At 43.4% G+C, this 14,221-nt stretch overlaps 1 protein-coding gene across 7 annotated transcripts in view; it reads right to left on the minus strand.

Moving 5' to 3' along the window:
* ATP2C1 (ATPase secretory pathway Ca2+ transporting 1) overlaps positions 1-14,221 on the minus strand; it is a 912,406-nt gene that overhangs the window by 247,781 nt on the left and 650,404 nt on the right. For all 7 annotated transcript variants that reach the window (XM_078663878.1, XM_078663881.1, XM_078663880.1 and 4 more), the window contains exon 18: positions 7,060-7,230. In XM_078663878.1, coding sequence (XP_078520004.1) covers positions 7,060-7,230 — 171 coding nt within the window. The remainder of the gene's footprint in view (positions 1-7,059; positions 7,231-14,221) is intronic.

Consider the following 14,221-nt stretch of genomic DNA (forward strand, 5'->3'; position numbering starts at 1 on the left):
TGGAAAGACTGTCGAAGAGTGACTTGGGGGCCCCTATCTGGGCCCCTTCTCCCCTGGTACTCCTATTGTGGGCCTGGCTGGCACTCATGGTGCCCTATCTAAATCCCTGCACCGTGTGGCAGGCACCATGGCGCACCTGCCACATGGTGCAGAGATTTACAGAAAATCCTATTTCTCTATGGAAGCTTGTGCTGCAGCCGGTTTCCGACCGCCACAAAAGCTCCCATAGAGAAATGGGAGTTTGCGCTGTCTGGGCCGCCAACCGAAGGTCGGTCGGTTTTGCAACCGCAGAGATGTCAGTCGGAGGCAATTTCGACCATCATAAAGAGGTCCTAAATGTTATTACTGCTGCTATGAAACTCAGGAAATTTTATGGAATATGAATGACCTTTGCTTTGTTTTTAGGTTTTAAATATTCTGTATCTGTAACTTGTTGATTTGATTATCCTATCTGCTACTAATTGTGATTGTATTTATATTTTGTGCTTTTATGCCCAGTTTATGGTTGAATAAGGATTTTGATTGATTAACCTTTAACTGTGCCAACCGCAGACAAAACAGGCAATAAAACATCTGATAACTTGGCCCGCACGGGATCAAGGTGACTATACTAGGCCACAAGTTGCATGCATTCCGGTGTAGTGTTTAATCACTACACTAGCGGCCATGGCACAGCCCTCAAAATCTGAGCTCATAGAACATATTTTGCCTCATCTTGTCCACCCTGAATCATTTGGGCTAAACTTACTAAAGGTGGTCAAGATCTTTCTGGGCCATGTCCCAAATGACATGCATAGCGACCCAAGAGGCAGACTGTATTTAAAATTGGGGTAGAGCTACACTGGCAGGAGGACACCTTTTTACCAAATGACTAAATCCATTTAGATTCTGTATTTTGACAAAGCAAAAGGGAATGCATTCTGGTTTACTTTACTTGTCAAGACTTATGCTACAAAACTTTCTGGAGTTTGGTCAAGTAGGTAAGGACACCAGGAGTAGGATCCGTCTCGTCTGGCCACAGGTCAACTTACATGGAGATCGGAGCATGGCTCTGCACATGTGACTGTCCAAGGGTACGCAAGTGCCTCATTGGATGACAGTAAGGGTACTGATGAGGCTGGCCCTGGCTGTAGAATCTCAGCAGGTCTGCCTTTGTCTTAACGGCAGGCAGTTGTAAGTCAAGTATTTCTACTGTCCTGAATACCACAAAATATGCATTTCCCTCTGAGTGGATGCGGAGGGGCACTTTCAGAGTCTGGAGAGGAATCCAAACCACTTCCATTTTGTAGGCCTAGGTAAAGTTCAGCAGCAATGTAGAGAAGGGGTGGAGTTGGGACAGAGAGGCAGGGCGATTATTCCTCCTCCTTATCGTTGATGTGGTGAGGAATACCCTGAAGCCCTTGAAGTGCATCCAAAGAAAGATTTAATGGGGCCTCCTACATTACTGCATCATAGAAGAGGCCGTCATAAGCATTCTAAGGTTGTTGGTTGTTCCTTGGTGATTTCATAGCATGACATGGATCTGGTGAGGCCAACATCAGAATCATGTCAGAGAACAGAGTTGTGACCAAATGTGGCACAGAGCCACCAAAGTTAGGGTCAGCCCTGGTGAAGCCAATGCTAATGCTGGAGTGGAGCTGTTGTCCAGGGCAGGCAGTGGTCCTATGGAGGACCAATGGCATCAGTCTGCACTGAGGGACTAACATGCAGAAGTGTGACAGGCAGCGCCTCTGGTTCATTGGGGCCCAAAGCGCTCCAGTAGGATCCAGCACCAGCTTGAAGTTTTACAGCATGGCGTTTTTAAAGGCCTTAATCTGCTGCAGTCGACGATGATCTAGGGAGAGGGCGCGCTGGGACTAGCCTCGGGATGGGTTCAGAGTAGGAAGACTCTAGCAGTCAGGTCTTTGGAGTGCTGACTATGCTGCTTCTTGTCTGATTTCAAGTAGCGCAAGGGGAAAGGAATCCAGTTTAGCCTTCTATAACTTGTGACATACTTTAGACTTTCACTTACAAAAGCATGATTTGGTGTGGAGAGCTTCCACGATCTTCAGTAGGAATGGCCCCGTGACTTGGAGAAAGACCGTTGCCTCAGGCTTGACCTCTTCTTGTGTTCCATGAAGCCTTCAGGTGCATCAGAGCACACACACCCAGAATTGTGGTCAAAACAGATACCAGAGACGCACATCAGGTGAATCCTTACCTACAGATTCTTTTTGCATTTGCACTATGACTTGAAGCCCGTCATCTTGACAGTTTCTTCACAGGCACACTCTTGTAGTTTACATTTGGAATTGCGTCTGTAGACAAATAAAGTTATAAGTGTTGCTCCAGAGTCACATCAAAGAGTGCAGAAAGAAAACAAATTATGTGCGAGGGGGACTGTTTAAGGCCGTCACTTCCAGGGCAGCACAAAGTCATTGAGAAGTTCAATGCGCCACCAGCTAGCTCGCAGGGACAACTGCTCTAGGAATTAGAGATCAAGCCTAGCTCCCGGTGATTATATCAAAGGCGAAGAATCTGCATTTAGAAGTATCCATCAGAAAACATGGAATAGTGCAGATCACAACATTTGTGCTAACTCATGGTTTGAAAATCTGCATGTTTTAGTGTCCTAAGTTTGACTCAGAGTCAAGAAGCTATCACAATGCCATAAGAAAGTTCAACAAAAAAACATAGCATAATAAAAGACACCGCCACTGAGTTATGCAAAATGCTGAACCTCTTTTTTGTACGGCAAAACTCCAGAAAACCAAGGGGTAGTCCATACTACAAAATCTGCGTCACATAACATGTTGCTAAACTTTCAACACTGTTCTGTTACACTTGGCATACCACAACAATCTTGTACAATTTCCCTGCAATGTGTGCAGGGACTGTGCTACACCATATTGCTCTAAGCTGAGCTCTGGGACTGCATGGGTAGAGTACAAGACATCTCGCCTTTGGAGTTGACTGGGATAGCGTTGTGCATCATCATGGTCTCTTTTCAGTTTAACTTTAAGATTGCACCCACATTCTTCTGTTGTGGACTGGTTACTCGGTTCATAACAAATTATGTCTGCTTGATTGAGCCCTCTGATTTGGCCACATAACATCACTCAGTTCATCTTTGCACACACCCATGTGGAGTTGAGGGCCATTTCATTGTGTCTGCATTGGAAAGCTACATAAACCCCAGCATGCTTCTGGGGTCCATGCCACTGACTATATAGATGTGTCTGGTGAATGGTAGCTTGCACTGGAATGCCTGCTATACCACTCTGGATGTTTTATATTGCCCCAGATACTGTATGAAGGGCATGCTTTTTCTGGGTTGTCCAGACGTAAAATCCGGAATTAATTACAAATAGACTTGAAGATAGATCTCTCCTCCTGCATGAATAGTCCAGATGGATTAGGATACATGCCCACATAAGAGTTTCACAATGGTAAGAAATTGTGGTTACCACTGTGTCCGTGATAGAGCAAGAATTCGCATCGCGACTTGCTCGAGTCATGAACCTCGAATCTGTTATAACTCAGTAATAAAATTTGTTCGTTTTACTAACTTTATGTATTTTTGAATGTGCGTGTGTATCTTAGTGATGCTTGCCTATGTGTTTTATTAATACGAATAACCCTTGTATATAAAATGGCCGCTGCTTGAATTTTGCTTCTGCGCATGCGTTAGACACACTCACGTGATGTGACGTAGTTGCAGTTCTGGAGGGAAAGGGTGCGCATGCGTAATAGCCATAAAATGGCTGACATTGTAATAACGTGGTGAAGCTTGCACCGTTGCTCTTGTGTTATTGTCTGTTGCACTTACCCTTAATTGCATAGAATATTTTCATAAGTAAGAAATATAAGTAGTTATTCATGATATATGGTGCATTCATTTATTTCCATGTTTTAATTTGTTTTCGCTTACTTTTCATGTATCGCGGGAAATGGGGGTCTGAATGTACTGAGAGCCATCTTGAAGGTCCCTTCCATGCATGCTCACGCAGCCCGGGAGAGATGTAGCCTTGAGCAGTGGAACTCAGCCAGCTGGCAGCCACAGTCAAGATGCTCCTGAGAAAATGACCTGCGACCCAGCAGGACGGAGTTGGCTGTACCCAAGTTGAAACAATTGTTAATAATTCATTGTATTCCAAAGATTTGTCTCATGAGAACCCCAATCTTGTTAGGCGGTACCCTAGAATGTAAATTAGGTCTTAGAAAAGTCTATGCTGATTGGTGTGTTAACCCATCCTACCTTAGGACCAATCGAAATTGGGAATTCTGACACTTTGCAACATTGGGGGGTGGTACACTGACCCGAAAACAGTATAACTAGCCTAGGTTCACCTAGGGAATTTGTCCGACTTGTCTGAATAGCTGACCTGTCACTGACCCAACTCACTCAATAGGTGACTGAATTTACAGAGCGCTGCGGAGCACTCTGTCCGAATTTGACCATAGACTCTAAGGTTTTACTAAACCTTAAGTGCTGGCGGAGCACTTTGCTGGGGAGTTCGCTAACCCAATCGGGGTCCTGACTGATAGCTGCAGAGAGGGTGGAGCGCAGGCGTTGCTTCCGAACTACGGGTGCTGGTCTTATCCTGGTGGTCCTGTCCTGATCCTAATCTGGGTTTCCTGTCCGGTCCTGGGGTGTCCATTCTGCACCTGCTGTCCCGTTGATGACTGTCCTTCCTTGGGGTATTTCCTGTCCTTAACTGACCCGTGGCCAGGGTTGGTTTTCACACCAGTCTAGGTAAATATCTTGCTGAAACTCTAAAACTGCACCTTTCTATTTTTCTGTCTTTGCTTCAATAAAGACATACCTTTGCATATGATATATTTCCAAGCTTTTTCACAACCATTGTATCTCTTAAAAGTTATTTGCATTTAATTTCATAGCAAGTTCCTATGTTACCCTACCTTTTAGAAATCATTTTCTCCATTGCAGTTTGCAATTTTCTGATGTGGTCTATAATTTTCTCGTATAAAACTGACTGAAGTAAATTTCTAGAGTTATAGCATGTTCCACCTTTCACCCTTATTATAGCTGTTTAGGATTCCTAATTTCCCATTCATATTCATGAAATACGTTTTCCATAGTATAAATGTATACTTGCATAAGCTTGCCCATTTAAAGATGTCTATTCTTGAGTAACAATTTACTCTACTTAAGCGTGTTCCCTGTCGCACTATCATTTAGAAAACCTAAATGTTGGCCCTTACTTTGTTCCTTTATGGCTATATGATTTTCATTATCTTGATTATTGACTGTCTTTTAACTGTAAGTCTAATGCTCTCAGAAACAGATTACTAAGATAAAATTCTTAAACTTCCCAGTTGTCCGTAGTCATTTTATGAAAATATCAAGGTTTATAAAGTTGGGTTTGTATTTTCCTGCCTTTCCTTTTACAGCTAGCTCCCTGACCCATCGTGGTCATAGGTACCCGTAACGGTGGATGGTAAGTCGGGTACACTAGAAACAATCGAAAGGACTCATGGTTATTGGTAGTAGATTGTAAGGTCATCTGATCAATGTAGATGGTGAATTGAAGTATATGGGCCCGAAACCTAAGTGGTGAAATTATTGGTCGGGTGACCTGCGATCTCTATCATCCGTACCAAATCCTGAGTCAATGGGATCTTCAACATGCCATACGGTCTGTGGCAATGTCGGAAATGAAGAGTGACTGCAGCTTCTCAAAGGAGTACTAGCCATACAGATAGGCTGGCTACATCTATTAATAGTTTAATAAAGATTATACACATGTGAAAAGAATGACGCTTTATCTCAATTTATAAATGGGATACCATTTACTAAACTATTGACAACTGATTTAGGAACTCATTGAGGCAGCAGGCAACAATATATATATATATATCCTAAAATATGGTTTATCAATGATAGAATCGGAAAATACATCTGCAGTTTGTCTATTACATGACAACTGTATTGCACAGTATTGGATTTATCTTCCACAAGTGTGTTTCTGTCTGGGATCTGAATCATCCAAACTACCCCCAAATGGAAGACACAATAAAGCAAACTAAATTTTCTAAAGTGCTGCAACAGAGGTCAACTGTACAGCAGCATGACGGAACAATGCTAAAGGCAAATTAATTTAATAAAACTTGGTCTAGACCCCCATGTAGTAACAGATTGGTCATAAAATGTGGATGCAAAATCTGCACTGACATTTGTGGCCAGCCTTTAATTTTGCGATGCAGCATTCATCTCAACAGGTGGCGTAGCTACATCTCCACCCATAAGAGATTGCAGAATGACAAATCTAATGACTAATAACACGTTACCATTTGCAACCCTATGATTGATTCCAAACATGTATGGCGACCTGCAAGGGATGGCAATCCACCATCCTTTTCTCTGCATTCCCAAACAGATTATTATTTTTTAAAAGCACTGATGTTGCTTTAAAATAAATAATGTTTTCCATTAGGGATTACATAGGAGAGACCAGGCCTCTGGACCACTGTTTGCTCCTGCAAGATCACACAATGCACAAATGGGGAGGTGTCCACTTGGGATACCTTCCCGTTGGCGAATCAGTTACCACCTGCTTTACTGTGCTGGTAACTAATAAATGGTTTGCAACTCCCAATTAGGGTGGGAATCCACTTTCAGGCTAGCTACTGTAATTGAGAATGGATTGAAAAAATAATTTTGCAGGTTGGTAAGATGTTTTGACTTGCAAAATGGGTTTAGTACATTGCAAACACGTTTTATTACTTAACCCGGTGATTTTGCAAACAGCATGATTTGCAAAAGTGTTTAGTACATTGGGACACTAGTTCCTCCGGAAGAGGCAGGGGAAATGAAGATAGCTGATAGTCGTATTAAAGAACAAATTTCAGATAATACCATTATGGGAAATCTGGTGTTACTGTTCAAGTTTTCATTCCAATTAAGAAAGCTCCTCATGATGTTGCACTACCAACCACTGTTTTTTTGTTTTATCGAAGGAACTTCATATAAATGAAATCTGTAACAAATCGTATCTGCAGATTGTGACACCACAGTAACAGCTTATTCTCACATATTATTGTGCACGGTGTACATACCAATAGCTACTGCTGTCTCTTGTGAATCTCCAGTTATCATTTTGATGGCAACCCCAGAGCCAATGAGCAAGTTGATGGCTTCTTTCACACCAATCCGTGGAGGATCCATCATTCCCACAAGGCCAAGGAAGGTCAGCTGCCCTAGTTCAGGTCCAGAAGCTAAAGCTAGCACTTTATTAAAAAAAAAAAAAATTAAAATAGATGCAACTGTTTAATTTATCAATAATAAATGTTTGTTGCTTAAATAAACTGAAAACATACTCTTAAGAAGCATAACTTGCATATTAATCAGCACAATTATGGTTATAATATACCTTTAACAGTATTTTATTAGATGTTTAACTTTAATCTGACTACAACAAAGATCAGGATGAAAACTGCATTACAAAAGTCATCCACAAATCCAGACATAATTTCCTGAATTAATTCCAAATCGGTTGTATTTATGAGACCCTTAACCATAGGGAAAAAGAGCCAAGATATAGTATATTGTGTTGAAAGTAGTCACATTCGCCTAGAAGGAGATGCTTAAAATATTTGGGGGATACGAAGTGAACGTTGCAACAAGGACTCCATTCGGCCAACCTTAGACTGTTTTCACTCTTCTAAAGCAAAGGAAAGGAAAAAGACTAAACTGCCTCTCTACAAGTGGTCTAATATTGCAGAAGTGTTTCTTATACAGTGGGCCTCAAAACAGTCAGGGACCTGCTTAACCGCTACCCCAAAACAGTTTCCTACACTCAAAAATAAACATACCAATATAGTCTGCATTTCCCAAGGTTTTCTCAAAGCCTCATCAAGTTAAGATCCCCGGAAAACTACAAATAAGTTATCATCAATTCTGAAAAAATGTCTCCTGAGCACGCAATGCCTCTCAGCCACGCTAGGAGCCAAGCTGTGCAGTGCCTCTTAATACTTAGAGAGATCGGAAAGCGGAAGAATGAATGAAGAGAATACCTTGTGCGAAATAAACTTTGTTGCTACTACAGAAAAGATGTTATAACTTGAAGAACCACTTGATCTCTCAAGAAGATGGTGAATAGTGAACATGCAGAAAGGGTCTGGAGATCCCTCACCTTCAATGCTAAAGTGATCGCTAGAAGGAAGGCCATTATCCAGGTAAGAAAGTAGAAAGCAATTTAATAGTTGAAACATCTGCCTGTACAGAAGATATGTAACAGATGATAAGTCAGAGGGAACTTACAATGACTAATCATCAGAAACCGAATAACCACGGGCAGCTTAAAAATACATTCAACAAGGTAAGAATATGCATGCCAAGATGGAGCCAAACAACCCGTAAAAGTGCCCAAACTCAACCCTTTTTAGCCAAAAATACAATAAACCTGAAGAATAAGGACTATGGCAAAACAGAGCGTATCCAAAAAGCTATCCTGTCACCAGGAAGCAAACACAATTTAGCTTCTGGAATACATCGCCATAGTGGAAGAACGACTGGCTAATGAAGGACCTCTAAGATCTCAGCTGGAAGACTATAGAAAGCAAGAGCCAACTGTTCAATTCAAGGCATGGCAGTATCTGGGTTGAGATGTAGAATCTCCTCCTTCCCAAGTGAAAGACTGCAGAGGAATCCCAAACAGAGGTTAGGACCAAGATGTCGATGCTCAAGTTATGAAGGCTGCTTGGTAAAATGATCTGTATTAGCCACTCTTCTTCGGTTATTCTCAGTCATTGATGGAGACATAATTCCACCCTACTCCAGACTGGGGTCTTGTGAATGTGTAGAATAAAAAATTCAACAAGGGTTAGTCGCTGCAGTAGATCAGGAGGATGCCATATTAGGCTGTTGTACCTTAACTGAGCCTCTGCCTCAGAACAGACCCAAACGCTGTTGAGTAGTTGCTGCTACACCTGGATCCTGCCACACTGGTGACTGTAACTCCAGAATGAACCTACAGCAGTGTCAACACAAACATTTGGAAGGTGATGATGCCCCATTTCACAGCTGTAGTTGTACTTTATTTCTAGGTAAGAACAGACTTCATCCCTGGTCAACCAGTGCCCACTGAAAAGCATGTCTTGAAATGGGCTAGAATGTCCCATACTAGTCCAGGGGTGCGCATTCATCCGAGGCACTGAAGACCACCAACATCATGGATTGTGAAATGGTGTGCAAGCCCCTCTACATGGATAGCTTGGCTGAACTAAAGAATGTTTAAGTGTGTGGGATCACAATGTAAGCAGAAAGGATCCATCGGATAACTTAAGCTCACAACTGGCTAATGGAAACATCTTGCGTGAAATGAACTCAAACGCTATTATGGTCTCTCTCTTGGGTGAAACAGAAGGCAAAATGCCTGCTTTAAATTAGAAGGTGGTTGGCTGAGTTTATCAAGCTTTGAGGAACAGACTAAGTCATAAACATATGGAGGATATGTCAAAGCAGGTTTAAATGTTTGTAACATAGGTATAAACACTGTCAGAATGGCTAGTGGCTCATCAATGCCTCATTAAAGGATAAAATCGGGTCCGAGGATTTTTTCTCCCAAGATCTTAGTAAATAAAGGCATCTTGGTCTCCACTGTCTCAGTCTGTACACATCGTCTCTGCAACCTCCTTCATGTATGCAGAAAACAGTATTCAGCAGAAGTTGGACCTACAAGTGTAGGAAACGCCAACTTCAGGGAGGTGTCTATACAGCTTGTGTTTATTAGGTCCTTCAGTAAGGCTGTTGCTAGAGTATAAGAAGGCATATATGAAAAGAAAAGTGCCTAATGAGTTCTGTTTATATTGTTATTTTGAAAAGAGATCAAGAAGAAACATCAATTTTCATCACAATCGCACTTCAATATTTGCACATTCTTTTTCAGAAACTCATTTCAATAACCTTACCCTCTTTCATACTGAGAAAGAGGATCAGAGAATCACATTTATTACATCATATTCATTTGATTCCGCCAGAAAAAGTGTCCACAGTCAGAAGTGAGTAAAAATAGTCATACATGATTAAACAAATCAAAGATGTAGTGAGTGACGAAAGACTCAGACAGAGTAAAGATTAGTTCCTGCATGGCAGGTTGCTTCTGAAGTTTAGAAAGGTTTTGCCAATCTGAATTTTTAAAGTAAGGTGTACAGATAATAGGAGGTCACAGATGTTTACTATACACTATTCTAAATGTCAAGGCATCTTGAACTCTGAGGATTCTCTGAAACATCACTACATTGTTTTAGCCCTTTGGGAAGTACCTTCCTGTAAGTTAAGAGTCATTTTTTTGCCCGAAAATTGATGTCGACGTATTTAGACCCTGATGATGAACTAGTTCGACCTATACCTTCTTTCACTGTGAAGGCTAGGATACTCCCTTAAATTACACACGTTACTTAGAGACTGTACTGCTCATGGAGTGATATTTCATTGTCTATTTGGTCTAGTAGCCACTTCTCTTGGGCTGTGCGTGGGGTGAGCAAAAGAGTGTTGTGTCTTGCATCTCAGTATCCAATTGCCTGCTGGGGAGGAGCTGCAGGTGTGTGCGTCTGGTATTTTTTTTTAATGATTTTAGCTGAGCAGGTTATTTTATGTAATTCTTGTGTCTCCAAGCAGCCCCATATGAGACATGTGCTCCACGTACGTGGTCCAACCTCCTGTGTTATTAAAGACACATCTATTCTCATTTCTTTTGAGCAGTACATAAGACTGCCATCCTAACTGTTGTGATCCTCTTTTCTCAACAGGGAAGATGGCATTTAATCCCAAAAGATTATGCGGTTTCTGCATAGATTCTTCTGTGGCAAAAGGAAGCAGTTTCAAATTGCCTTTGTCTTAGTGGGCATTTGGTTGGTGCTGAAACTGGCATAGTTGGAACAGATATCAAAGAAAGTGGAGTCCAAGGACATAGACGCTACTAAAAGAACATGGTTGTGGCCGAGTCGGTGTCTACTGTTAACGTAAGTACGGAATTCCCTGAAAATGTATGTTAAGCAGAGTCTTGGAAAATTTCCAGCATAGAATACTTAAACCTGTTCAAGACAAGAGATGCAGTAGTGAATAGATGCTACAAATGATGACAAGATGGAGATCACATTTGCTCTTTCTTAAACTATTGCACTTATGAGCTGAGAAACGATTTGTAAAGCAAGACCAGGTGTGAGCCCTATGCCTCCAAAGAGACGTGGTCCCATCATTCATGGTGGGCACCATCAAATTGTCATTCCTCTCAGGACTAGCCTGAAAACGCATCAAGCCACAGAGCGAGCAGGATGTTGCATCAGAAGATAAGTCAACACTGATAATAAACAAATGAATCCAGTTCCAACATCAGACAGAAACAAGCCACAGAGGGCGGAAAACCCAAAGATTGAGGAGGGCACATGTCTGAAAAATCACAAGCGAATCAAAAACAGAAAGAGGAAACATCAATGGCTCTGTTTCCTGGCACTGGGGTAGGTGCAGAAAACAAAAGCAAACATCAACGGTCAAACACCTGTAATACCGATGAAACATCACTTCTGGTGGAGCCATGACATGTGATTTTGACAGAGGAGCACTATGTGGCGTCAGTGATAGAGCAGACTGCTATGGAAAAAAATTCCAGATCCATTTTGTGCCCTAGAAGAACAAGTTACTTACCTTCGGTAATGCTTTCTCTGGTAGATACAACATCTGCCTGTGGATTCCTCACATTGTGAATATCCCCCTGCGTCAGCAGCATTCGGAAATTCTTTTTGTAGCTTCGCGCCGACGTGGACGACGTCACAGAGGCACGGCATCGCGCGCGACTTCGCTGACGTCACCAACACCATAATAGGCCCACGCCGGCGTGATGACATCAGTTCTGCCCTTTTTTCCGTGCCTTCGAGGCACACGGACGGACAGATGACAGCAGAAATATACACAGTACACAAATGTCAATATAACACGCATAGTGTGAAACCAATGTAGGAAATAAAAACATAATAAACATTTCCTTTGACAATAAAAATATATACAATACAACAACTCCAGTATAGAAGAGTGGACAACGGGGAGGCGGGTGGGTCTGTGAGGAATCCACAGGCAGATATAGTATCTACCAGAAAAAGCGTTACCGAAGGTAAGTAACTTGTTCTTCTGATAGATACATCTGCCAGTGGACTCCTCACCTTGTGAATAGAGTCCCACAGGAGTCCCCACTCCCGGAGGAGGGTGTCCACTCGCCTATACCAGAAAATCCTGGAGGACAGCGCGCGCAAAGTGGCCCTCCCTCCTCACTTCGGTATCCAAGCAGTAATGCTTCGCGAAAGTGTGGAGGGAGGCCCAAGTCGACGCTCTACAAATGTCCTCAACAGGAACACCCCTAGAAAAAGCAGATGTTGATAACTTTCCTCTAGTAGAGTGAGCTCTTATACCCTCTGGAGGGTCCTTACCCGCCAGGGTGTAGCAGATCTTAATGCAGAGGATAATCCACCTCGAGAGCGTGCGCTTGTGCAACGCCTTCCCCTTCTTGCAGCCAGCAAAACCAACAAACAGCTGGTCATCCAACCTGAACTCTCGTGTCCTGTCCAGGTAAAAGCGCACCGCCCTCTTAGGGTCCAAGCGGTTTAGTCTCTCCTCCTCCTTGGAAGGGTGAGGGGGAGGATAAAAGGTAGGGAGGGTAACGGACTACCCCAGATGGAAAGGAGTTACCACCTTAGGCAGAAAAGCAGCCCTGGTCCTGAGAACCAGTCTTTCAGCATGAATGGATAAAAATGGGGGCTTTGAACTAAGAGCTTGAAGCTCACTTACCCTCCTTGGCGAGGTAATTGCCACCAGAAAAATAGTCTTAAAAGACAAAAGTCTCAAGGGACGTGTGTGTAAAGGTTCAAAAGGAGAACCCATCAAGAACGTAAGAACAAGGTTCAAGTCCCATTGAGGTACAATAAAAGGTGTAAAAGGAAATTTATTGGTAAGGCCCTTAATGAATCGTAATACAATAGGAGACAAAGAAAGAGGGCTGGTCCGGCAAACAAAGGAAAGCCGATAAGGCCGACAAATAACCTTTGATAGTGGCCGCCGACAAATAACCTCTGATAGTGGCCACCGCAAAACCCCGCTGGGCCAAGGAAAGTGCAAATTGAAGTATATTAGACAAACGAGCCCTGAAAGGGTCAATGGACTTCTCCCCGCACCAAGCAACAAATTTAGACCATCTATAAGAATAAATGGACTTGGTGGAGTCACGTCTGGCCGATAAGATGACATCCACCACATCGTGCGGGAGAGAAAAGGAAATCAGGTTGCCCCGCTCAATCTACAGGCATGAAGGTGTAAGGTCTGGAGGTGGGGGTGTAGAACCTGCCCCTCCATCTGGGAGAGGAGATCTGCCCTGTGAGGGAGACGGAGCGGTGGGCATGAGGAGAGATGAGAAGATCCGTGTACCACACCCTTCTTGGCCAATCCGGGGCGATCAATATGACTTGGGCCCGGTCTTGGCGTATCTTCCTCACAACCCGAGGAAGCAAAGGTATGGGGGGAAACGCGTAAAGGAGTTGCGAGTCCCAACTCAACTGAAACCCGTCCCCCAAGGCTCCCTGCATCGGAAACTGGAGGCTGCAGAATGACGGGCAGTGAGCATTCTCGCGAGTGGCAAACAGGTCCACCTGAGGAGTTCCTCACGTCCGGAAGATGTGACAAACCAACTCCGGATGAAGCCTCCACTCGTGGTCGGCAGAGAACTGCCGACTGAGACAGTCTGCACGAACGTTCAGAACTCCGGCCAGATGATTTGCCATCTGACAAATCTGATGGTCCTGAACCCAGGACCAGAGACGCAGAGCCTATCTGCAGAGACACTGCGATCCTACTCCTCCCTGCTTGTTGACATACCACATCGCGGTCGTGCTGTCCGTCAGGACCTGAACTGACTGACCGCGAATGGAAGGGAGGAAGGCCTTGAGCGCCAGACGTATCGCCCGTAATTCCAGAAGGTTGATGTGAGGCAACCTTTCCTCTGGAGACCAAAGACCCTTGATCTCCAGGTCCCCCAGATGAGCACGCCACCCTAGAGTGGATGCATCCGTTATCACTGTCGCCACCGATGGAAAAAGTAGAAAAGGCTTTCCTTGAGACAGATTGCCTTCCACGCTCCACCAAGACAGATCCGCTGCAGTTTCTCTCTAGATCCTTACAGACTCCCTGAGATCTCCGCCTTTCAGATACCACTGCCTGCGGAGACACCACTGGAGT

The sequence above is a fragment of the Lissotriton helveticus genome, chromosome 10 (genome assembly GCF_964261635.1).
Source record: "Lissotriton helveticus chromosome 10, aLisHel1.1, whole genome shotgun sequence".
Classification (NCBI taxonomy): Eukaryota; Metazoa; Chordata; class Amphibia; order Caudata; family Salamandridae; genus Lissotriton; species Lissotriton helveticus.